The 24,959-nt window shown below is 52.3% G+C and overlaps 2 protein-coding genes across 11 annotated transcripts in view; one reads left to right on the forward strand and one right to left on the reverse strand.

Moving 5' to 3' along the window:
* HCFC1 (host cell factor C1) overlaps positions 1–11,542 on the reverse strand; it is a 26,588-nt gene extending 15,046 nt beyond the window's left edge. For all 6 annotated transcript variants that reach the window (XM_053579555.1, XM_053579554.1, XM_053579553.1 and 3 more), the window contains exons 1-6: positions 10,474–11,542; positions 2,991–3,139; positions 2,527–2,687; positions 1,622–1,830; positions 689–773; positions 36–142 (exon numbers count right to left, since the gene is read on the reverse strand). In XM_053579555.1, coding sequence (XP_053435530.1) covers positions 36–142; positions 689–773; positions 1,622–1,830; positions 2,527–2,687; positions 2,991–3,139; positions 10,474–10,666 — 904 coding nt within the window. In that variant the 5' untranslated portion in view covers positions 10,667–11,542. The remainder of the gene's footprint in view (positions 1–35; positions 143–688; positions 774–1,621; positions 1,831–2,526; positions 2,688–2,990; positions 3,140–10,473) is intronic.
* TMEM187 (transmembrane protein 187) lies at positions 7,469–22,596 on the forward strand. Of its 5 annotated transcripts, none has more exons than XM_053579560.1 (2): positions 7,469–7,543; positions 21,051–22,596. In XM_053579560.1, the coding sequence occupies exon 2, from the start codon at positions 21,269–21,271 to the stop codon at positions 22,067–22,069; it is 801 nt and encodes a 266-aa protein (XP_053435535.1). In that variant the 5' UTR covers positions 7,469–7,543; positions 21,051–21,268; the 3' UTR covers positions 22,070–22,596. The 5 variants fall into 5 exon arrangements, with proteins under 5 accessions (XP_053435535.1, XP_053435536.1, XP_053435531.1 ...); XM_053579561.1 differs by having other exon boundaries at positions 21,239–22,596; XM_053579556.1 differs by lacking the exon at positions 7,469–7,543 and adding an exon at positions 12,081–12,462.
* Positions 22,597–24,959: the final 2,363 nt, after the last annotated feature.

Raw genomic sequence — 24,959 nt, forward strand, 5'->3', positions numbered from 1 at the left:
TCCTGCAGGCCACTCCAAGACCCAGGAGGCCATACCCAGGTTGAGACAAGCCAGCGTGTTGGTACACTTCCACTCCTTCTCATGTGTGGCCACTTTGACGTCATCCATGACGAGAGGCACCCAGCCACCAAACACGTACATTCTGAGAGGGGGAGGGAAGAGCGGGAGAGGATTGTAGAGGAGGAGCCAAACTAGAGGCCATCCCTTCTGCCCAGTTCTAGAGCTCGGCCCTCTAGCTCTTCCCCAGGATGCACAAAACCTTCTCAGCCCTCTCCTACCTGGTGGCTCAGCCCTTACAAGAACTGTGTCACTTCTACTGTAAAAACACCACCATTTGGCTCATCTACAGCTCACCTTCATTTGCATCATTCCTAGATTCCCTTTAGGACCTTGGCATTCACAAAGACACCCATCTGCTGTGTACAGGACCTAGAACAGTCTCCACCCTTGATGGGGTGGAACCTCAGAGGCCCACAAGAGTCTCAGGCTGGACTTGCACGTGGCCCCCTGCACCCTCAGTCTGTCTTGTCTTGGTCCCCCAGGGTCATAAGGGGAAAATGGGGCTGAACGCCAGCCCAGAAAAGAAAAGGAGCCTGTAGGTCTGCAGGGAACAAAACTGACCAGCGCCCCATGGGGGCAGGGGCAGTGTCAGGCTAGAGAAGAGATAAGTGGAGGAAGAGCCACTCACTTATTTCCAATGGTGGTTGCCGAGTGAAGACTGCGAGGAAGAGGTGCCACCCCGCTGAGACTAGGCTTGTTCCACGTCAGAGTCTCTGCAGAAAGATGGAGAGAAGGAAGGGTCACGTGTGCTGGATTAGACCCAGGCTGGTCCCTGGACTTGGGGAATGGTTGGGAAGGCAGGTCAACCCAGTTTGAAAATCCATCCCTGGCCTCCCCACAGCACCTGGTAGACCCTGATTGTTGTAGCTGCCAGATTCTGGTATTTTCCAAGCAACTTTGACCACCCTAGCGGTGGCGTCTCCTCAGGTGTGCACTGAGCACCTGCTCCAAACCAGCACTGCCATCCGGGTGGGCTCATCACTAAGGTGTGCCAGCCTCGCCCCAGCTCTCCTAAAATGTACCCATCCCTGCAGCACCTTAGTCTGCAGGTGTTTCTGGAAGCATTGCAGGGAATTTCTCTCACACTAAATTGTTTCTCTTCAGTGTCAACTCTGATCTATGGGACAGCACAACCAACATCTACTCTCCCTTATTGGAAAGCCGTCCAGAGACCTGTGGTTAGTGATCTCTTCTAACCACCCGGTTACCTGCCCATGTAGCCCCCAAAGCCCTAACAGTTTAATGACATCCAATTATACCGTCCCAGTCAGACACTGAGAAGCCAAGAGGCACTAATGCTACCCAAATTGAGACAATTCCATTCTAGAAAGGTCTCATCTCGCCCCTTACTCTCCTATAAGCTAGCAGACCAAATCAGGGAAAGGCAACAGTCCCAAACCTAGGGATGATATAGGTAGGGTCCAACCCACACCCCACCATGACAAGAGACAAGAACTAAGTGAGATGCTCCACTGCCCTACGAGCCCCATCTCACCATCCGACGAGGCCACTCATGAGGTCAGCTGACTGGCAGACGTATTCTGCCCACTGCCCTGCTTACCAATGTCCAGGGTCCAGAGGTCCCCCAGCCTGCAGCCACTCATCCCTCCGTAGATCACCAGCTTGGATTTTTTGTTATCTTTTTCAGTGTAGACCACAGCAGTATGTGACTCCCGGGGTGGAGGCAGGACCCCATAAGTGATGGGTATGTCCCAGGCTACCACTCCAGAGCCTGGCCGCAATTCCAGGATGTATAAGTCATTCAGATACCTGATGAAGACAGACTAGTTATGGCAAGCCCCAACTCTACAAGCCAGAGGCTTCAGTGGGTATCAGTGAACAGCAAACTCTCTGGAATATAAAGGGGCTAAGGCCACATGAACTCCCAAGTTCTTCTTCTACCGTTGTTCCTGAGGAAAGGCTGCCAGACACTCCCTAGAGTGAGTCCAACTAGAGCAGTGGGCTGGGGTGTGTGAAGTTGTATGGCAATCTTAAATTCACACCCAGTAGTGGCCCCTCTGGGCTGCCATGCACACAAAGCTGGGCATTATATAAGGCCCTCCATAGAGCAAGAGGGGGTGTCAACTTGGGACTACCTCCAAACAGAAAGGCTCTTGGCCACAGGCCTTGGAAAATACCCATCAGGAAACCCGTAAGCAGCAGAGGCTGAGATGGAAAGCCACCAGATCCAAACTGGGTATGAGGAGCAGGGACCAACCCAATACAAAGTGGTCTTCTACCTCCTGACCTGGACCTCCTCCCACAAGGCACTAAAGATTAGAGATCTTGGAAAGCTCCTCAGAGGGCATCTAGTGCCACCCTGTCATTTTACAGCCCAGCATGGTTAAGGGGATGTGGCTACAGTGGGGCTAGTTGACACACAGACTTCAGGGTCCCATGGGGCCCTGCACACACGTGAGCACACTCACTCTGGTGGGATTCTACAGAGAAAGGATAAAACCTCACCTTGGAATGTTGTTCTTGGGGTCCTCACTATCATTGGCCAGACCCCCAAATAGGTAGCATTTGTTGCCAACCAGGGAGAAGCTGTGCCCAAGCCGAGGACATGGAGGGGGCCCATTTTTGGGTGTCTTTGCTTTGAGTCTCTTCCACTCCCACCGGCTGGCCTGAAAAATCAAGACTCAAGTGATTGAACCCAGGGATGAGGAGGCCACCACTGGAGGGCCTGGGATAATTTGTGGTGTGGGGAGGAGATGGTCTAGGGTGAGCAAAACGGCTTATTGGAGCCATCTGGGCCCTGCCTTTTCCTTTGAGGCAGGCCAAGTTCAGAGTCCCCTCAACTGGCTCGCTGGTCTCAAGCCCCCAGGCCACCACCGTGAGGAGTGCTAGGAGAGGGCCATGCAGGACAAGGCGGTGGCGTGAAAATCCAGGGCTGTGGGGAGGCAGCTCCTAGGGCTCCCCGCTGTTACCTGGAGCTCATAGAGGTCATTGCTGTATTTCCCATATTCCACCATCCCACCAAACACCAGCAGGCGAGTCCCGTCACACACGAAGCCATAGGCTGCACACCCAGGAGGGATGTCCCCTCTTACAGCAGGAATGAACCACTGATTGGTTGCTGGGGATAAAAAGGAAGAACAAGTCAGAACCCTGGAGCTCCCAGAACCACAGCCCCCATCCCTTTTTCCTCAAATCCACTGGCTTTTGAATGTGGCTAGAGAGAGGGTCAAGCCAGCTGGTCTCTACCAGCCTGGACCTCCTCCCATCAGCATCCTGCTCTAGCCACTGCATCCAAAGCCATCTTCCAAATTCCTCAAATTCAGACCACCACAAAACAGCTTGTGACCACCCTGCTTCTTGTCAAGGTCACCGTAACAAGCAGGAAGTCACTGCCCAAGATAATTCATCAGTTTCAGGGAATCTGTCCACTGACTTCCTTCCTCCACTGCTTGGTGACCATCGGAAATAAACGTCTATACCCAGATACCCTCTCTGTGGCCCCATGCTCCTCTCCCAGGAACCCAGGTCTCTCTCCATGCACCAGGCATGACAGCCCAGCCCACAGCTGCACCTTCAAGTGGCCAAAACAGCAACTAAACTGCTGTAGGCTGGGGAGAGCACAGGGACAAGTGCCAGTCTGCGCTCTGACTCGCAGGCCCTCACAGGTCCCCACAGGCCCCGCTCATCTCTGCTGACTTCCCCAGGCCTTCTCTGTCTCCTAGGTGATAGTCCCCAGGCTCTGTGGTAACACCAATGCCCCTCCCCCACAAAGGCACTCCTACAGTACTCCAGAACATTCTTGAAAGCCAGAGGTGACAGCCTTGGCAGAGTTTCTGTGACAGAAGCTTCTCCAAAAGCCTGTGGGGGTAGGGAGACCACCAAGAAAGAGGATGAAGCAGACTCCAGGCACCACCTGGCTTCCCCCAAGCGACCAGGGCCCAGCCTTTAGCTGGCAGCAAGGAGCCCAAGTCCTCATTCCCCTCTTATCTGCTATACCTGGGGTTCCTGGAAAATCTCCACCTTCTTTGAGGGGTCTTTTCCTGCCCCTTGGAGGATATACCATACTCTCTCCTAAAACCCCAAACTAGAGGCTGAATGCAAATCCGATTCCACACCCGCAAGTTGGTTCTGGTCAGATCTGAGTGAATGGATTGCAGGAGCTGAGGCCCTGGTTCTGGGTGCTACTGGGTTAGGGCAGGCAGGGAGCACAGGCCTATCCCTGCGCCTGGAGAATCAAGACTGTCTCCCCCACAGGGTGTGACAGGGATGGGGATTCATGTGAGGAGGGAACTTGGGAGGCTTCTATGGCCCATGTCAGTTGCTTGGGCCACTGCTTTTCAGCCTGACTTTCCATGCAGGGATGCTGTGACCCTGTGATATAGTATAAGACACATACTTCATTTTAGAGTATAGAAAAGGAAAAACATTTTTTTCCTTATTTAGGTGCATCTGGGAAAAGGGGCTACATGAGAGGGGAGGGCTGCCCGCTGCTTGCCAGCACCTACTTGCCTAAGTCGTCTGCAAGGGCTGTGGGTCTCCCTGCCATTTCCCTACAGTTGAGGGGCAGAGCTTGTACTGCCCAAACCTAGGCCCAGGCCCTCTATCTCTTCTCATCCCTAGTGCAGAAACCACCCAAGACAAGCAGGAGCTTTTGATGCTAAAGCAGATCAACCTTACACAAATCAGGAGAGACGCCTCAAATAATCCCTGTAAGCAGTTCCACGTATGGGTAAATAGAAAGAGCAGGAAAAAAACTCTCAGTAGATAAAGGAACAGAACCCAGGAGGGAAGGTCATTTACCTGAGATCACAGACTAAAACGAAGAAACAAGAATCCACATGCCCACCCAAGGGTCCCATGTACAAGCAGCCAATGGCCACCCTTACCCACCCAATTACCCAAATGGCCAAGGCACATAGCTATAGGTCCATCGGTAAAGATTTGGGGCAAAGTTGGCTCCGCGCCTGTACCACAGCAGCTAGGGCACCAGCCACAAACACCGGGGCCGGGGGGTTCGAACCCAGCTTGGGCGTGCCAAAACAACAATGACAATTACAACAAAAAAATAGCTAGGCGCTGTGGCGGGCACCTGTAGTCCCAGCTACATGGGAAGCTGAGGCAAGAGAATCGCTTAAGCCTAAGAGTTTGAGGTTGCTGTGAGCTGTGATGCCAAAGCACTCTACTGAGGGCTACTGAGGGCGACACAGTGACTTTGTCTCAAAAAAAAAAAAAAAAAAAAAAAAAAAAAAAAACTGGGGACAAAGCTAAATGGCAAATGGGATCAGCCTGTGGCTTTCCCATTTCCCATCACACCCTGACCACTAACCCTGTGGGCCAGTTTATAAGCAACCTGTGATAGCCCTGGGGCTCCTAATCACATGACCCTTCTAGAGGACCCAAGCGGTGCTGGACTCATTCTGGAATACTCCAGGCAGAGCAAGGGCCCTCCCCACCCCATCAAGGAGTCTGCCCAGAGTGCTGTTCCTTCATTTCTCCCACTGTTCCGCCACCCCCTGAAGGCACCGCAGCAAGGGAGTGCCCTCCCTCTTCTGCCCTGCCTTCCAAATCCACAGCTGTTCTTGAGTGCTCTTCAATCACCTGGAGGGGGCCTCATTCTCAGATATGCTCTGGCTTGTCACCACCCTCCAGGCTGGCTCTCAGCTAGAAGGGGACTTTGGGGGAAAGAAGGTCGTCCTTCTGCAGAACCCTGCATGGGACAAACACTACTCTACCTTCCCCTTCCTGAGCAAGACTTAAGTCCCAGCTGCTGTCCTGTCATCACCTAGAGACCAACAGCCAAGCAGCAGGGCACACAGGCAAGTTCGAGGAATTACCTTCTTCTTTGTTCCATCTGTCACATCAGAGCATTTCCTGTGTGGTACACACCACGCCTGGTATTGGGGCACAGACAAGACCACTCTCATATTCACACTTCCCACCTGGTAGGAAGGCTGTGCACCCCTCCCACGAAGGGACAGACATCCCAAAAGAGTTCTTGAATACTCCAGGCAGAGCAAGGACCCTCCCCACCCCATCAAGGAGTCTGCCCAGAGTGCTGTTCCTTCATTTCACCCACTGTTCCGCCACCCCCTGAAGGCACAGAAGCCCCTAGGAGCACAGAGCAAGGGTGACTGATAGGGAGAACAGGAGGGGAAAAGGGTTTCTCAGAAGAGGTGACATTTGACCTGGGCCTTGAAGGGTGAACAGGATTTCCCGAAAAATCAAACTGGCAGGGCCAATCGGGAAGTGACTGTAAAAAACCCAGTAAGAAGATAGGGGAACCTGGAATGGAGGGGGACAAATCGATACCAGCTTGACTTTGACCAATTAGATGCGGGAACAGAGGAAAAGGGAGGTGTTTCAAAGGTGGTGGACTGCAGTGTGTTGACTAAAAAGACAGATGACGGAACGGTCTCTGTGAAGGTCTGCACTCCTGCCCAATTCCTCTACCAGCTGGCAGGGTGACCCTGGACCTATCACTTCCCCTCTTGGACCCCAATTTCCTCATCTGCAGAAACAAGGAAGTTCCACTAGATATTTTCCAAGGTTCTTTCCAGCTCTAACAGTCCATGGACACTGAGGCAAAAACAGCCTTGGGGGAGCACCCCAGCCCTGACAGTTAACTGGAATTCTTTGGCTCACCAGGTGGAAATTAAATTCCCTGGGACAAGGGCAGCAGCTACCCTAAGACCTCTGAAAGGCCAATAACCTGTCCCACAGCCACTGTGGCCACTGCTGCTGCCACCGGCTTCTCTCCCATTCATACCCACCCACCCTTTAAGTGCACAGCCCACCTCCTAACCCCCAGCCTGCACACACATCCCTGAAACTTTATCTTAGCAGCAGGGAATGCTTCCAGATCAGATCTCTCTCCAAAGGAGCAAGTCTTTTTGAGGACTGGTCCCACAGAAGGAAAGAAGCAAGAGGCAGAGGTTGTGAGAACATGCCCTGACCTCATTTAAAACAAAACAAAGGTAACAAAGCAAAGGTCAGTTGCAGAGGGAGTGCTGGGCTGGCTGGTAGGAGAGGGTAGCACCAGTGCACAGGCACAGGAGGCTGAGCCCAGTGGGCAGCTGCCAAAGGCAAAGTAACACATAAAAACTGCAAGCAGGGAGCTGGGTCTGCTAGCTGCTCTATCCCAGAGGCGGCCCTGAGGAATTGATTATGATAGTTTCCAAAACGTTACCTTGGAGGATTCCAGGGTGTGGTCTGAAGCAGCCCTCTGAAAGGCTTGCTACCCTCTATACACAACCTGTCTCTGCAGACTGGTAATTCATTAATGCCAAAGTCTCGCTGTATCGCTCTGGGGTAGATTGAATTCATTAGTTCAATAAACTAATGAATATGCAGAGCCCCAGGAAGCCAAGGCAGTGGACTTTGGAGCTTATTGTAATTAGGCCCCTGCCCTACTTTCTAAAATTGCATCTCCCTGCCAGCGTTTATGAGAAGACAGAGTTGGCCCAAGGAGTTGAGAAGGTGCTGCTCTGGGCGATGGCATCTCTAAAAACAGCCCTACCACTTGGTAAGTTGTATCACTGTCCCTTGACCTCAGCTTACTGGGCTAATTCCTGCTACCGCAGCTGCCTAGGCTGGCAAGAAACACCACCCACACCACTGGGTGTAGGGGCTGAGAAAGGCCCTGCTCCCCAGGAGGCAACAGGTGCTAAAGGACTCCAAATGCAAAGGCTCACCAGACTTTCAAAGTCAACTCAGTGGGGGCAATATCTAAAGGTGCAGGAGGCCCACACTCCCTGCCTGGGGGTGGAGAACCCCAACCACTACTCAAACCAACTTTCTCAGGCATGGCTCACACCTATAATCCTAGTGCTCTGGGAGACTGAGGCTGATGGATTGCTTGAGCTCAGGAGTTTGAGACCAGCCTGAGCAAAAGTGAGACCCCATCTCTACTAAAAATAAAAAAAAAACTGGCTTGGGCGGCGCCTGGGGCTCAGTGAGTAGGGCACTGGCCCCATATGCCGAGGGTGGCGGGTTCAAACCCAGCCCCAGCCAAACTGCAACAATAACAACAAAAAAAATTAGCCGGGCGTTGTGGTGGGCGCCTGTAGTCCCAGCTGCTCGGGAGGCTGAGGCAAGAGAATCGCGTAAGCCCAAGAGTTAGAGGTTGCTGTGAGCCGTGTGACGCCATGGCACTCTACCCCAGAGCGATACAGCGAGACTCTGTCTCTACAAAAAAAAAAAAACTGGCTCAGCACCTGTAGCACAGTGGTTACGGTGCCAGCCACATACACCAAGGGTAGCGAGGTTGAACCTGCCCGGGCCAGCTAAACAACTGCAACAAAAAATAGCTGGGGGACTGTGGATTGTGGCAGGCTCCTGTAGTCCCAGCTAGTTGGGAAGCTGAGGCAAGAGAATCGCTTAAGCCCAAGAGTTGGAAGTTGCTGTGAGCTGTTGCCACAGCACTCTACTGAGGGCAACATAGTGAGACTCTGTCTCAAAATAAATAAATAAATAAAAACTGAGGGCGGCACCTGTGGCTCAATGGAGTAGGGCACCGGCCCCATATGCCGGAGGTGGCAGATTCAAACCCGGCCCTGGCCAAAAACTGCCAAAAAAAAAAAAAACAACAACTGAGGCAAGAGGATCACTTGAGCCCAAGAGTTGGAGGCTGCTGTGAGCTATGATGCCATAGCACTCTACCTACGGCGACAGCTTGAGACTGTCTCAAAAACAAAAAAAACAACCGGCTTGGCACCTGTAGCTCAGCAGCTAGGGCTGCCAGCTACATACACCAGAGCTGGCGGGTTCAAACCCAGCCCAGGCTTGCCAAACAACAATAACAACTACAACCAAAAAATAGCTGGGAGTTGTGGCAAGTACCTGTAGTCCCAACTACTTGGGAGGTTGAGGCAAGATAATTGCTTAAGCCCAAGAGTTTGAGGTTGCTGTGAGCTGTGACGCCACAGCACTCTACCTAGGGCAACAGCTTGAGAATCTGTCTCAAAAAAAAAAAAAAACAACCAACTTTCTCCTTCTAGGAGGAAGCTCCACTAATGTCCCACCTCCAGAGTGACAAGCCACTGGGGGCCAGTTAAAAGAGTGATGGTCTCACAGTGCTCTCACAAAGCCCAGGATGTGAGGTATCCCCACCAAAGGGCTTGTCTTCAGGTGCAGGAAGTGCCCAGGATCACCAGATGCAAATGGAGCAAAAGGGGCTTTGGTGGGGGTGGGGGGGAGGTGCTGGAAGACCCACCTCCCTGCTGAGGAGAGGAGCTTCCTAAAGCCAAGGTCCAACAAAGAGCCTTTCTTCTACACCTGATGAACCACCATGCCGCCTGGGACAGAACTCACACAGACCCTTCCTTCGGAGCAAGTCAACAGGTTACTTAGGAGCTGACCTCATGCTAGGCCTACAAAAGCACGGGGTGGCTAGCACAACTACCACAGGGAAAAGGATGCTGGAAGCTGCCCTGGACAGCAGCAGGCTTTCTGCCCTAGAGATTCAGCAAGGCCGGGAGGCATGAGGCTACACTATGTGGCTCCCATGAGGAAGTAGCCTATGAGGCCAGCGCATTAGCAATGCCTGGAGACAGGGAGAGGTTTCTGCTCCCTTCCTATGATCAGCGCTTCGATTTTAGGTGGAGGCAGAGTGGGGAGGATCGCTCCCTTGATCACACTGATGAGGTGAGATGCAGGAGTCCCCAGCCCACTGAGAGATAAACGAAATTCATCTTGCAAACCAGAAGGCACCAGATTAGGAAAAGAGGGGATTTGAAAATAATGCAGAAATAAACGCCAATGGGGAGGCAGAGTGCTGCCCATCCTACATGCCCCTAAAGCTCCGGCATAACCCAGGTCGTATTAGGATCTTAAAGGCTGCCATTTTTCTAGAGACAGTGAAATAATCTATAATCTAGAAATTGTCATTTCTCCAGAATGGGCACTAGAGAGGAGAAAGAGCTGAGCAGGCGCAGAAAAAGGGAGGGCGGACTCTGCGCCAAGGCGGATACATCCGCCTGCCCCAACCTGCTGGGTAACGGTGTATGTCTGAAGTCACCACCACTGACGACACCCCTAGCCCTCACTAGTCCTACTAGAGGGTTTCTCCCAACTGCAAAAAAGCAACCGTCAGATACAGGAGTCAAAAGGTTTAAGAATCTGGAGAAGACCAGGAAAAAGCAAAGAAGCCAGGCAGAACAGAGAGGAGGGGAAAGTAAATCAGTGGGGAGGATTAAGGATAGTGGAAGAAGAGGGAGGGAGGGAGGGAGGGATGGGAGAGGGGAAAGAGAGGAGGAAGAGGGAAGGGAGGAGGGAGCGGGGGAGAGAGGAAAGAGAGGGAGGGAAGAGGGGAAAGCGGGGGAGAGAGAGGGGAGGGGAGAGGGGAGGGAGGAGGGAAGAGAGGAGGGAGGAGGAAGACGGGAGGGAGGGGGAAAAGGGAGATGGAGGGAGGGAGATGAAGGAAAGATCTGAGGACCCAGCGGGCTTTGCACTCACCAGTGTTGTACACGTGCAGTTCGTCCACTATTCCCTCGTTGCCACCGCCAAACACCACGATGAGCTCCTTGATGGCCACAGCGCGGTGGCCGTGGCGGGGCCGGGGCACCGGACCCGACCAGCCCACCACTCGCTTCCAACGGGGCTGCAGGAGCACCGCTGGCGAGTTGGCGGGCGACACGGCCGAAGCCATAGTTCCGGGAAAGGGTGCGGTGGGAAGAAGTCAACTAGCGGGAAGGGAACCCCTCAATTCCTCTCACACACACCCCCTTATGTCTAAGACAGCTCTCACTGAGAAGCGGTTCCTCACACAGCGGTGGACAACTCCATGGAGGCCGCCATCTTAACTATCCTCCTTCCCTTTGGCTCTTCCCCTTCTTCTTGCTCACCCCGTCTCCTCAAGAGCCTACTGAAAATATCGACCGCCTAGGCTCGAAAAGCTGGAGGCCGCCGAGTCCCGCCGCCCTGACTACTTGCCGGGGCGCTCCCGCTTACAACCTCGGGCGGGAGGCCCTGGGTGCCGCCATCTTGAGCCGCCTCTCTCTCCTCCCTTCCTCAGTCGTAGCCCTCCCCCGCCGGAAATGGCGGAGCCCCGGCCCGGTTCCCACACCCCCGAGTCCTCAGCACTGGCCGGCTTCCGGGGCGGGTGGAAAGGAGCCACAAGCGCCGCGGTCGTCCCAGCCCCGCCGGCGCTCAGACCACAATTGTGGGAGCCGCCATCTTGAGACTGTCCCGTTTCCCCGCCCAGCGCTTAGTCCAGCCGCCGCTCCCGAAAGACTCGACACTCCTATGGAATACAAGCGCGCCGGAGTCCGGTGGAACCAGCTCAAACTCTCAGGGGCTGCTTGGGGGCTCGCGCCGTACAACTCGTGAGGTCTCGCACCTCTCCCCTTAGTCCGCCTCTGTTGCTCAGGCTGAGCCTGCCGCTCTGGGAGCCGCCATCTTGAGACTACCTCTCCCTTCCCCCCTATTCTCTTCCTCCTAGGTCAGTTCTTCTACTGCAAACCAAAAGCAAGGCAGTGTCCAATCCTCACTTCCCTCCTTGTGACTCCTTCCCACAGAAACCGCTCCAGAGAGCCAGAATTAGGCCCCGAAGTGGCAACTGTACGGCAGAAGGAGCGGTAACGGCAGGGCGTTCATGCCTCCTCCCTGGGAGCCGCCATCTTGAGTGAAGAAGTAACAACTAAACATGGCGGCGGCGGTCGGGCGAGGGGGCGGAGCCCATCAACGTCACTGCTGCCCCCGCCTTCGCACAGTTTCGCCTGTAGGTCCAAACCTCTTAAAGGACCCCGTGCACCCTGGGTGCGGGGGAGGAAGCGGGTGTTACCTAGCGTAGAGCTAGAGATCAATCCTCGCTCAGGTCAGGAGCAGGCGCGCCCCGCCTCACGGCCTTCCCTCCTCCCCAAGCGCGCCTCCACGCCTCCGCCCTGGGAGCCGCCATCTTGCCACTTCCCCTCGCCCGGCCGTCTGCGGGCGTCAATAGCGACTTTCAGCACAAAACAAAGATGGCGGCGGTGGCATCTAGGAAATGCCCTTAAGAAATTACGAGCCCATCAGACGCGCTCTGCCCCGCGCCCCTGGGAACTATCTCCGCTTCGCTAAAGGGACATATGCCCAAGGAACTGCCTTTAACCAGCAGTGGGTACAGGGACACGGGTTGGTAAGGGTGGCAAAGATGAGGCACTGCAGTAGCGCCTACAGGCGACGAGTGGGCGTTTTCCTGCCTCGCACACCCATCAACTGCAGTAGGCAGCCCAAGGCCCGCCATGGGGGTAGGCGGGGCGAGAGTCGGCGATAACTTACAGGAGCTCACAGCGCCTCGGGGCGGAGCCTCCGCCCGCTCCCAGGCCTGCTGGCCCCGCCCCCAGGTGCCCCTGCCCCGGCTCGTGTCCGCTCCCGCTCCCGAACGAAATGAGCCAGGCCGCCCCCGCCGGTCCTCCCCGCCCCGCTGGCCCTCCGCGTCCCGCCAGCCGCACGGTGGACAGCCAGGTTGGTAGCTCCCGAGCTGAGCGGACGAGAGCAGAGAGACTCGCGTCACCTCGCGTCACCCCGCCCCGCCTGCTTCCCAGGGCCCGCGCCCCGCCCCGTGCGCAGGCGCAGGGCTGCCTTTCGGGTCCGCCCTTTTTTGAGATTTGAATTTGCCCCTGCAAAGCGAGAGAGACAAAATACCCGTATGGTGCTAGCTGTCCTTTTCGCGCCAATATTGTAAGTTGTGGCATAAACCTTGAGAGATGGGTACTGGCGTTGTCTCCAGGTTCCAAATGCTACAGGAGGCCGCTTGGGTGCTGGCGTCATTCTTACTGCCACAGGCAGGCTGTAGCACAAGGGTACCAAGCTGGCGTCTGGGAGCTTGGAGCGAAAATAGATGATTTCCCCGCTTTAGCCCATCTTTATTTCATCTTATTTTTACTAACCTCTGCCCGAAATTTGGCTTTTCCTGAAATTGCAAATGTAGGTTGCAGAGCATGAGCAGTATTGTGATATTGTCCCTCATGGAAATGGACAGATCATTTCAGATCGTATAGCTTTGGTTGTAAATGTCTGTAAGTTAAAATCTACTGGCAGGCCAAATAATTACTTTGGAGTTACTGTATTTATTCATCAATCTAATGTGTGAATAAAGAAGCACACACGTGGCTCGGCGCTGATAGCTCAGCAGCTAGGGCGCCAGCCACATACACCAAAGCTGGCAGGTTCGAGTCCAGCCCTGTGGCGGGTTCGAATCCAGCCTGGACCTGCCAAATAACAATGACAACTACAACCAAAAGAAAAAAAATAGGGGTGGCGCCTGTGACTCAGTGTGTAGGGCGCCGTCCCCATATACCGAGGGGGGTAGCGGGTTCAAACCTGACCCCCGCCAAACTGTAAAAAAAAAAAAAAAAAAGTAGCGGGGCACTGTGGCAGACGCCTGTAGTCCCAGCTGCTTGGGAGGCTGAGGCGGGAGAATCGCCTAAGCTAAGGCGTTGGAGGTTGCTGTGAGCTGTGTGACGCCACAGCACTCTACCAAGGGCAGTAAGGTGAGACACTGTCTACAAGAAAAGAAAAAAAAAGGTTGGTATCTGTGGCTCCCTGAGTAGAGGGCCAGCCTGGTACACCAGGTGGCGGGTTTAAACCCAGCCCCTGCCAAACTGCATAAAAAAAAATAGCCGGGCATTGTGGCAGGCGCCTGTAGTCCCAGCTACTTGGGAGGCTGAGGCAAGAGAATCACTTAAACCAAAGAGTTTGAGGCTGCTGTGAGCTGTAATGCTACAGCACTCTTACCAAGGGCGACATAGTGAGACTCTGTCTCAAAAAACAAAAAAAAAGAAAGAAGCACATATGTTACTGTATCACACGTTTTTTGAGAATATTTTTATTTTATTTTTTCAGTTTTTGGCCAGGGCTGGGTTTGAACCCACCACCTCCAGCATATGGAGTCAGTGTCCTACTCCTTGGAGCCACAGGCACCACCCTGAGAATATTTTTAAAACTGTCTTTCTAGCCAGGCGTTGTGGCGGGCGTCTGTAGTCCAGCTACCCGCCCTGGCCAAACTGCAGTGAAAAAATAGCTGGGTGTTGTGGCATGCCTCTGTGGTCCCAGCTGCTCCAGAGGCTGAGGCAAAAGAATGGGAGTTGGAGGTTGCTGTGGGCTGTGTGACGCCATGGCACTCTACCAAGGGTGAAAAGTGAGACTCTGTCTCTACAAAAAAACAAAAAAAAGGAAAGAAAGAAAACCGTCTTTCAACATATTAATTTCATATAATTTTCTCTGTTTTCGTTTATGCAGTCGGAAAGATCCATTTGAGAAAAGCCAAAGAGGCCTGTGGAGAAGGGCCCCTATCTGTGTCCCTGTGCACCAATTGCCCTATGTGACCTTAACTCTCTGACTCCCAGTACCAACCCCTTAACTCCCACCCCCACCCCTGTAGAATAAGAAAGCTGAGCTGCTGCTTACAAGGGCCTTGACAGAAGTCAGCATTTGTCTCTCCCAAATTCAGGAACCACTGTGGTTGTTCTGGCCCAGGTTGACCTCATGTGCTAGGAGTGTCCCCAGTTATGTTCTCTTACCTGCAGAAAGGCAGGCAGGCAGGAAGTTATGGAGGACAGAACAAGTAGTGGTCATAAATGCTACAGGCCAAAAAGAGGCCATCACTATTTCTTCACCTGGAGGTGACAGTGGCTAGCCCCAGACTCAGGAGAATCTAAGGAACTCGGGAACACATACACAGGTAGAAAGCCCACTAGCCAAGAGATTGTCACACTTTACAGGACATCACTGAAACTCCAGACCCAATGGCCAGGCACCAGAGTCAGCTAAGAAAAGCTTTGAGCATTGGCTCGGTGCCTGTGGCTCAAGCGGCTAGGGCACCAGCCACATACACCTGAGCTGGCAGATTCTAATCTAGCCCGGGCCGCCAAAAAATAGCCGGGCATTGTGGTGGGCGCCTGTAGTCCCAGCTACTTGGGAGGCGGAGGCAGGAGAATCGCTTGAGCCCAGGAGTTGGAGGTTGCTGTGAGCTGTGATGCCACGGCACTCTACCCAGGGCGACAGCTTGAGGCTCTGTCTCAAAAAAAAAAAAAAAGAAAGAAAGAAAAACTTAGAGCATCACATAATAAGGGTCATATCAACCTCTGGGTAAGGAGGAGCCAGGTCATAAAGTAAGCAGCCTGGTTTTCCTTAGGGACTTGGACAGGTGGCTTGATTACATGTCACATTCAGCTCATGCTCTGGCTCAGGTGGTCTCTGCCTCAGCAGCAGGAAAGAAGAGTCACTTTACATACCCTTCCTGGATATCCTCTATCAAATTGGTGTTGTTTGACACTAATCCCCAGTTCTCCACCCTGCTTGCTGATAGACAGAAGAGACAGGCTAGCACAGGTGTCTGGGGCCCCAGATGTGCTCAGTTAAGGACCCACAGGTACCAGGAAGGGCTTTGGCTGCTTTCCTGGCCGGAGTCAGCAGCTTAATGGCTAAGCGCCTGAAAGAAAAATGCCAGCCAAGTTGAGGGTATAAGCAGACCAGGGGCGGTGTCTGGGCATAGGGTCTGGGGCCTCTAGGACTATAGAGCCTTGTTTTGGCTGAAGGACAGAGCTGGGCCTGGGGAGCTCACAGGGGTTTGTGGGAGTGGCACTTAAAGTCCGCTTAAGAGGTTGGAACATGATCACCTGTAGAGTGGGAGCCGGTCACTAACAAGTGAGGCCATCCAAGGTTGCTTGAGGTGGACACCGGGGGCTGCTGTGTACAGACCACATTAGTGGCAGGCAACCTGCAGGGGGAACCCTGGGCTAGCGCACCCCCAACCTGGAAGTTCCTTATACTGGGAGGAGGGGGGAGAAGTCCAGGGTGTCCTAGTTGAGATAGGAGACTCCTGTGGAGCAAAGAGTTGCAGAGGTGAGGGCTTCAGTTCCCTCATGGGGATGTGGAAACCTAAGCTCTAGAGGGCAGTGGGCACTGGTGTGCTGGGCCTCCTGAGTGACAAGCCCCCAAAGCAGGAGCTGGAAAGCGAGAAAGCTCAGCTCAAGGCCCAGCAGTGGACCTCTAGGACCTGTCTGCTATGTGAAATAGCAGATAGGACTGGTTTTGTGCTTTAAAATAGTGTAGTTGGCGGGTGGCTCCTGTGGCTCAAAGGAGGTGGCGGGCTCAAACCCAGCCCCGGCCAAAAATTGTAAAAAAAAAAAAACGTAGTGGAGTGTGCGCCCATAGGTCAGTGGGTAGGGCGCTGGCCACGTACACTGAGGCTGGCAGGTTCAAACCCAGCCTGGGCCCGCTAAAACAACAAATGACAACTGGGGCAGTGCCTGTGGCTCAGTGGGTAGGGCACCAGCCCCATATACCGAGGGTGGTGGGTTCAAACCCAGCCCCAGCATAACTGCAACAAAAAATAGCCGGGCATGAGCAGCACCTGTGGCTCAAGGAGTAGGGTGCTGGCCCCATATACTGGAGGTGGCGGGTTCAAACCCGGCCCCAGCCAAAAAGAAAAAAAGCTTCAAAAAAAAAAAATAGCTGGGTGTTGTGGCCGGTGTCTGTAGTCCCTGCTACTTGGGAGGCTGAGGCAGGAGAATCACCTAAGCCCAGGAGTTGGAGGTTGCTGTGAGCTGTGATGCTACGGCACTCTACCAAGGGCAATAAAATGAGACTCTGTCTTTAAAAAAGCAAAAAATGGCAACTACAACAACAAAATATCCGGCGTTGTGGCAGGTGCCTAGTAGTCCCTCTCATCTACTTGGGAAGCTGAGGCAAGAGAATTGCTTAAACCCAAGAGTTGGAGGTTGCTGTGAACTGTGACACCATGGTACTCTACCCGGGCCACAGCTTGAGACTCTATCTCAAAAGTAAATAAATAAATAAATAAAATAAAATAAAGTAGTGGAGTTGAAGTTGGGGCAGCATCACTGGGCCCTGAAGGAAGAGCAGAGAATCAGAACCTGGCCTGCTCTTTGTGGGCCTAACCTGCGGGAAGGTAGATGCACATTGCGCCTTGAAGATAAACAGTGCCTGTTGGATGAATAGTCTGTAGACATTGTGTCTTCCCTCTGTCTTTGCTGTGCAGAAGCTTTTCAGTTTATTATAATCCCATTTGTCTATTTTTGTTTTTGTTGCCTGTTCTTTGGAGCTCTTAGCTATACAATCTTTGCATAGACCAATGTCCTGAAGCATTTCCCCTATGTTTTTTTCTAGTGGTGTTGTAGTTTCAGGTCTCCTGTTTAAGTCCGTCATCTAGTTTGAGTCGATATTTGCAGAGTGACAGAGACCTGTTTAGTGCCATCCTGCGTGTGGCCTCCGGTTTCCCAGCACCATTCAGTGAAGCAACTGTCCTTTCCCGGTTGGATATTCCTGGCACCTTTGCACTATTCCCAATAGCTGAGGTGTGGAGTCAGCCTAGTTTTATATCCACAGATGAGTGGATAAAGAAAATGTGGTGTGTTTTCACGATGGAATATTCCTCAGCCAGGAAAAAGAAGGCAATGCTGCTGTTTGCAGTGACATGGATAAGCATGGATAAACAACGTATGTCAGGCACAGAGAGACAAATGTTGCATATTCTTCTATATGGGAGCTAAAAAAGAATGAACTCATGGAACTAGAGTATAGAATTGTAGGGACTAAATAAGGGTAAGGAGCAGGGAAGATGGGAAGAGATTTGTTAGTTTTTTTGTTTGTTTGTTTGTTTGTTTGAGACAGAAACTCAAGCTGTCGCCCTGGGTAGAGTGCTGTAGCATCACAGCTCACAGCAACCTCCAACTCCTGGGCTCAAGCGATTCTCCTGCCTCTGCCTCCCAAGTAGCTGGGACTACAGGTGCCCGCCACAACACCCGGCTATTTTTTGGTTGCAGCCGTCATTGTTTGGTGGGCCCAGGCTGGATTCGAACCTGCCAGCTCAGGTGTAACGTGGCTGGCGCCTTAGCCGCTTGAGCCACAGGCGCCGCGCTGGGGAGAGATTTGTTAGTAGACAGAAAATCACAGCTGGGCGGTGCCTGTGGCTCAATGGGTAGGGCACCGGCCCCATATGCCGAGGGTGGTGGGTTCAAACTTGGCCCCGGCCAAACTGCAACAAAAAAATAGCCAGGCGTTGTGGTGGGCGCCTGTAGTCCCAGCTACTCCGGAGGCTGAGGCAAGAGAATTGCCTAAGCGCAGGAGTTGGAGGTTGCTGTGAGCTGTGTGACGCCAAGGCACTCTACCAAGGGCGATAAAGTGAGACTCTGTCTCTACAAAAAAAAAGAAAATCACAGCTATGAACCCTGAGCTCTGGGTCCTGCAGCTCTGCAAAGTGAGTACAGTTAAATGTCACTTACTGTGTTTATTTTTTCTTGGAGACAGAGTCTCTGTCACCCTGGGTATAGTGCTGTGGCATCATAACTCACAGCAACCTCACACTCATGGGCTCAAGCCATCTTCCTGCCTCAGCTTCCCAAGTAGCTGGGACTATAGGCGCCCACCACCACACCCAGCTAGTTTTTCTTTCTTTCTTCTTCTTCTTTTTTTTTTTGTAGAGACAGAGTCTCACTTTGTCACCCTCGGTAGAGTGCTGTGGCATTACAGCTCACAGCAACCTCCAGCTCTTGGGTGTAAGCTCTTACCTCTGCCTTCCAAGTAGCTGGTACTACAGGCGCCTGCCACAATGCCCAGCTGTTTTTTTTTTGTTGTTTGTTTGTTTTTGCAGTTTTTGGCCGGAGCTGGGTTTGAACCCACCACCTCCAGCATATGGGGCCAGCGCCCTACTCCTTTGAGCCACAGGTGCTGCCCCCCACCTATTTTTTTGTTGCAGTTTAGCTGGGGCTGGGTTCAAACCCGCCACCCTCAGTATATGGGGCCGGCGCCCTACTCACTGATCCAGAGGCGCCACCCTAGTTTTTCTATTTTTAGTAGAAATGGGGTCTCGCTTTTGATCAGGCTAGTCTCAAACTCCTAAGCTCAAGCAATCCACCTGCCTCAGCCTCCTAGAGTACTGTGAATACAGGTGTGAGCTACTGTACTATACCTACAGATGCTTTTTGACTTATGATGATGTAATGTCTGGATAATCCCATTATAAGTTGAAATATCATAAGCTGACTTTCTACCTAACATGAGTTTATCTGGATGTAACCCTTCATAAATCCAGGAGATTACTAAACATGTATTGCCTTCACTCCATAAAATTGACAGATTGTCGGCTTGGCACCCATAGCTCAGTGGTTAGGGCGCTGGCCACATACACCAGGGCTGGCAGGTTTGAACCCGGCCCAGGCCTGCTAAACAACAACAGCAAAAAGTAGCTGGGCATTGTGGAGGGCGCCTGTAGTCCCAGCTACTTGGGAGGCTGAGGCAAGAGAATCGCTTAACCCCAAGAGTTTGAGGTTGCTGTGAGCTGTGATGCCACAGCACTCTACCCAGGGTGACATAGTGAGACTCTCTCTCGAAATAAAAAAAAAAAAAAAGGATCACAGGGTTAGTAAATGGGAGAGCCAATGTTTGAACACAGACATTCTGGCATCAGGCTACCTGGAACTTGAGGCCCACCACTCTCTTTACATCCTGCCTGCCCTCTCTTGGCTTTGAGTCCTTTTCAGAGCATTAAACCTCTTTTCCCTCTGATATTATACATTTCTTAGCTACTAGGCTAACTCCACCACAGGCTGCCCCAGAGCATTTGACAGCTGAATAGTCAAATTGCATCTCTAGTTCTGTCACTACAAGAAATGGAAGGTTTTGGGCGGCACCTGTGGCTCAGTCGGTAAGGCGCCGGCCCCATATACCGAGGGTGGCGGGTTCAAACCCGGCCCCGGCCGAACTGCAACAACAACAAAAAAAGAAATGGAAGGTTTCTTTCATGGGCTGAGGAAAGAAGGTGATTTGGGGCTCGCATGTAACAGGAGGGCTAAAGTATGAGGCCCGACTCCAGCCCTGCACCGTCTCTTGCTCAGAGCCAGAACTTGGACCACATCTAATGGTCTTTAGTTCAACTGGGTATTTGGTTAAAAGAGCTTTGGGGCTGGCCTGGAAACTTCCAGTGTGAGTTGGCACGACAGACCTAGGAAAGGTTTAAGTCTCTAAATGCAGTGTCTTTAAGGGAAGTAGGACAGTGAGCAGGATTTTTTTTTTTTTTTTTTGCAGTTTTTTGACGGTGCTGGGTTTGAACCCACCATCCTCAGCATATGGGGCCGGCACCATACTCCTTGAGCCACAGGCGCCACCCCAGCCAGGAGGATTTTTTTTTTTTTTTTTTTTTGTGGTTTTTGGCCGGGGCTGGGTGTGAACCGGCCACCTCTGGCATATGGGACCAGCGCCCTACTCACTGAGCCACAAGTGCCGCCCAGGATTTTTATAGTATACAGATGAAAGAAGAGCCACATAGGTTGTGGGACAGAGGGGCAGTAGAGAATTCCAGAGGCTTCTTAAGGCCACGAGTAAGAAGAAGGTGAACATATTGTGGGCGTCATTTGGCTTTTATTTGTTTTGTCTATTGAAAACCATTGGTGAGGGGCGGCACCTGTGGCTCAGTCGGTAAGGCGCCGGCCCCATATACCGAGGGTGGCAGGTTCAAACCTGGCCCCAGCCGAACCGCAACAAAAAAATAGCTGGGTGTTGTGGTGGGCGCCTGTAGTCCCAGCTACTCGGGAGGCTGAGGCAAGAGAATTGCTTAAGCCCAGGAATTGGAGGTTGCTGTGAGCTGTGTGATGCCATGGCACTCTACCGAGGGCCATAAAGTGAAACTCTGTCTCTACAAAGAAAAGAAAACCAATTGGTGGGGCTCAGCACCTGTAGCACAGTGGTTATGGCACCAGCCACATACACCGAGGCTGGCGGGTTTGCACCCGGCCCAGGCCAGCTAAACAATGATAACTGCAACAAAAAAATAGCCGGGTATTGTGGTGGGAGCCTGTAGACCCAGCTACTTGGGAGCCTGAGGCAAGAGAATCGCTTAAGCCCAGGAGTTTGAGGTTGCTGTGAGCTGTGACACTACAGCACTCTACCTAGGGCAACATAGACTGTGTCTCAAGAAAAGAAAGGAAAGGAAAAGAAAACCATTGGTAGATGCTGAGGCTGAGAGTAGGGAAGATGGAGGTTCTTTTTTGGATTTTTTTTTTTCTAACCACACTCTTTTTGTAACCACAAAGGAAAAAGGCAGATTGGTCCTCCACTGGCAGCAGCCGATCAGCAGGCATCCTGCCTTCCTGGGGGCAAGGTCGCAGCATCTGCATTGGAAATCACTGGTGTCTTCCTGCTGCCTCAGCTGGGAAGCCAAGGAGTACTTTGCAAAAACTGTTTATCTGAATTCTGAAATCACAGCTGCTGTTCTTTTAAGTTCTGCCCCAGGTCACACTGAGGATTCCAGATGAAGCCAGAGTCAGGGCAGGCCCTGTTCCATGTGGCTGTGGCCACCTGCCTCTGTGCTGCCACCGTCTACACAGGCATTTTTGAGGGTGTCTTCATTGAAGTGGGCTACGAACACTATGCAGAAGCACCTGTAACCAGCCTCCCTTCGTTCCTGGCCATGCCCTTCAACTCCCTCGTGAACTTGGCCTACATGTTCCTGGGAGTATATTGGCTGCGGAGGAACACCAGTGCCCTTGGGTGCCTGGTGGAGACGAGCAGGGTTGGTTACCTGAAGGCTGTCTTCGCCAGCATGGCACTGCTATACGGCCCTGTGCAGTGGCTGCGGATCTGGACACAGATACACCTTGCAGCGGTGCTCGATCAGTGGCTCACTTTGCCCATCTTTGCATGGCCTCTGGCCTGGTGCCTCTACCTAGACAGGGGCTGGGAGCCCTGGTTGTTCCTCTCCATTGAGTGCCTCTCCCTAGCCAGTTACAGCCTTGCCCTGCTGCACCCCCGTGGGTTTGAGGTTGTACTAGGGGCTCACATGGTGGCCACTGTGGGGAAGGCCTTACATGCCCACCACCGATATGGCAGTACCTCCTCGGCCACCTACTTAGCTCTAGGAGTGCTCTCCTGCCTGGGCTTTGTGGTCCTCAAGCTGTGTGACCATCAGCTTGCACAGTGGTGTCTCTTTCAGTGCCTCACAGGCCATTTCTGGTCCAAGGTCTGTGATGTGCTCCAGTTCCATTTTGCGTTTTTGTTTCTGACACACGTAAGTGTCTGCCAAGGACTCCATTGTGAGGGAAAGACGTGTTAAGTGTGGAAAGAAGCCACTTAAAACAGATGACCTCCTTACATGAAATGGACTATCAGATGACAGTCTGCTACCAGTGTTGGGTGTCTTGGGTGTGATAATCTATGATTCCTTTAGAAGTTCTAGGCTTCGGTATTTAGGTGTGAAATGGTATGACTTCTGCAGCTTACTTTCAAAGATGTAAAGCAAAGATCTGGGTGTGGATGTGTAAATGCTCTTCTGTAGTTTGAACTATTTCAAAATAAAATATCAGTGGGTGGCACCTGTGGCTCAGTGGGTAGGGCGCCAGCCCCATATACCCAGGGTGGCGGGTTCGAACCTGGCCCTGGCTAAACTGCAACAACAACAAAAAAAATAGCTTGGTGTTGTGGCGGGCGCCTGTAGTCCCAGCTACTCGGGAGGCTAAGGCAAGAGAATCCCCTAAGCTCAGGAGTTGGAGGTTGCTGTGAGCTGTTATGCCAGGGCACTCTACCAAGGGCGAGAAAGTAGGACTCTGTCTCTTAAAAAAGTAATAATAATAAATAAATAAAATAAAATATCAGGGAGTAGGCCCAGCGCCTGTAGCTCAGTGAGTAGAGTGCCAACCACATGCACCGAACTGGTGGGTTCGAGCCCGGCCCGGGCCTGCTAAACAACAACTACAACAAAAAAATAGCCGGACATTGTGGCGGGCTCCTGTAGTCCCAGCTACTTGGGAGGCTGAGGCAAGAGAATCGCTTAAGCCCAAGAGTTTGAGGTTTCTGTGAGCTGTGACACCACAGCACTCTGCCAAGGATGACATAGTAAGACTTTTGTCTTGAAAAAAATCAGGCTGGCGCCTGTGGCTCAAAGGAGTAGAACACCAGCCCCATATGCCGGAGGTGGCGGGTTCAAACCCAGCCCCTGCCAAAAACTGCAAAAGGCAAAAAAAAAAAAACATTAGGGATTAGCAGAAATGACCCCAAGAAACCCATCCCACTTGCAGTTGGAAAGAGAATGGTTGTCTGCAGTGTCTTTGGGGTGTCAATTATAGGTGTGGTCTGGTAGTAAGTGTCCCCAGAGATTACTGGATTCTGGGAGCCTGAGTCACACCAAACACAGGCCCAGCAGACTGATGGGGAAATCACTTAACCCCCATAACATCTTGACTGCCAAGCTGATTTGGCATTTGTGTTAGCTATAGGCAGGTCACATGAAAGCCATGTCACCTCAAATCTTTTGTGGAACAAAGCAGGGTGTGTCTAGATGGAGAAACACACACAAATGTCAAAAGTTGAATTCTCAACTGCAAGCTGCTTCATGGGTCTACTCTCAGAGCCAGTGTGTGGCTTAGATGTCCTTTGTGGCCAGGGTTACTAAAGGACCATTGGAGAGACCCAGGTCACCCAGATCCTTATGTATCATGATCTGATGGTACCTCAGAGCAGGGCCCTGGAGTTGGCATCTTTAAATCCCCCAATGTACTTCTCATGGGATGACAGTTTTTAAGCCCTCGAGCCCCTGTGGTATAACCCTGTGGTTTTTGGGTCAGGATGCTGGGTCATCCCTTGGACAATGCTGGGGCTAAAGAGGCTGTGAGGACTCTGAACCCAGAAGCCCTTGCCCCTCTATGCATTCTTTCACCCTGCTTGTCATGTGGTCTGTAAAGGGGACTTATGAAGGAAGCTAATGTCAACCATTCATTTAACCAAGGATCTGTCTAGTTCTAGACTCCAAGGGTCTTATCCCTGCAGCCTCAAATACTGAGTAGAATCTTCTGGTTTAAGCTTTTTTTCATTGGTACACAGTTTGGGCCCATCTGAGTGGCATCTACAAATTACATGGGTAAGTGATCAGCTACAAAGGTAAGGGCCCAGAAGAGAAGACACCCTGTCCTTGTGAAAGGCATCTGGGATGGGCCACCCACGTGCACCTGCTCAGTGCTCCAAGGGGTGACACGTTTTGGAAACTGGGCATCTGGGCTGGACATTCTGTCTCGGCTGAACACATCTCAAGTTGGTTGCGGGGGTTCAACCTGAAGGACCCTTTTGAAAGTTACCAGGTAAGGGCTCAAGAGCACTGCCCCTACCCTCCTCAGGGCACGCTGTCTGCTAGGACACAGTTTTGTGCACTTGAAGTTGTCTCAAAGGCCCCACGTGCCCTAGGAGTGGAAAGGCAGTGGGAGTCTGCAGAGAGGCGGAGGGAGAGGCAAGGGCAGGTTTCCTTGGGGGCTCAGTCAGATAATGGGAGCAGGGGTGGGGGATGGGAACCAGGCTCTTCATCTGGTGTCCAAGTGACCCTTCTGTTTTTATTTCTCTGCTGATAGCTGTTCCTTTAACTGTCGGGCGGACCCACTGATTGTTCATTCCATACCTTTGAGCTACACACACTGATAATATTTCTCTTATTATTTCTATCAATACCCATGTAATAAATAACCCCTAGAGCCTTCTGGTTTTCATTTCACTCCTGTGTCAGGAAGGGTCCCCACAGGAACAGGTGGCACACCCAGATTAGTGTGATTCAGGACAATTTCACGGAGAACTACACATACCACTTTGAGTGGTGGAGGAGCTACAGGAGGCCTGGGAACACCCTGGGGAAGGGACCCACCCAAAGGAGAGGCTCACGTGGAGGGGACACCTTGGGGGCAGAAACCTCAGGAAGCTGGACCCACTCTTCTCTGCTGTCAGGCTCTCATGCAACATAGCCAGATTATATGTGCTTGCAGGATGGTGAGTAATGTTTTAGCACAAATGTGTCCCAAATATTGCATGAGATGTGTTTGTACGTAAACATTATTCATAGTTTACCTGAAATTCAGATGTAACTGGGCATGCTGTATTTTTATTTTCTAAATCCAGCAGCCCTACACTGAGCCAACCCAACCACAGCCAGCAGTCCCAGGACCTTTGTAACACAGAGCAACCTGACA

This window comes from Nycticebus coucang, chromosome X (genome assembly GCF_027406575.1).
Source record: "Nycticebus coucang isolate mNycCou1 chromosome X, mNycCou1.pri, whole genome shotgun sequence".
NCBI classification, from domain to species: Eukaryota; Metazoa; Chordata; class Mammalia; order Primates; family Lorisidae; genus Nycticebus; species Nycticebus coucang.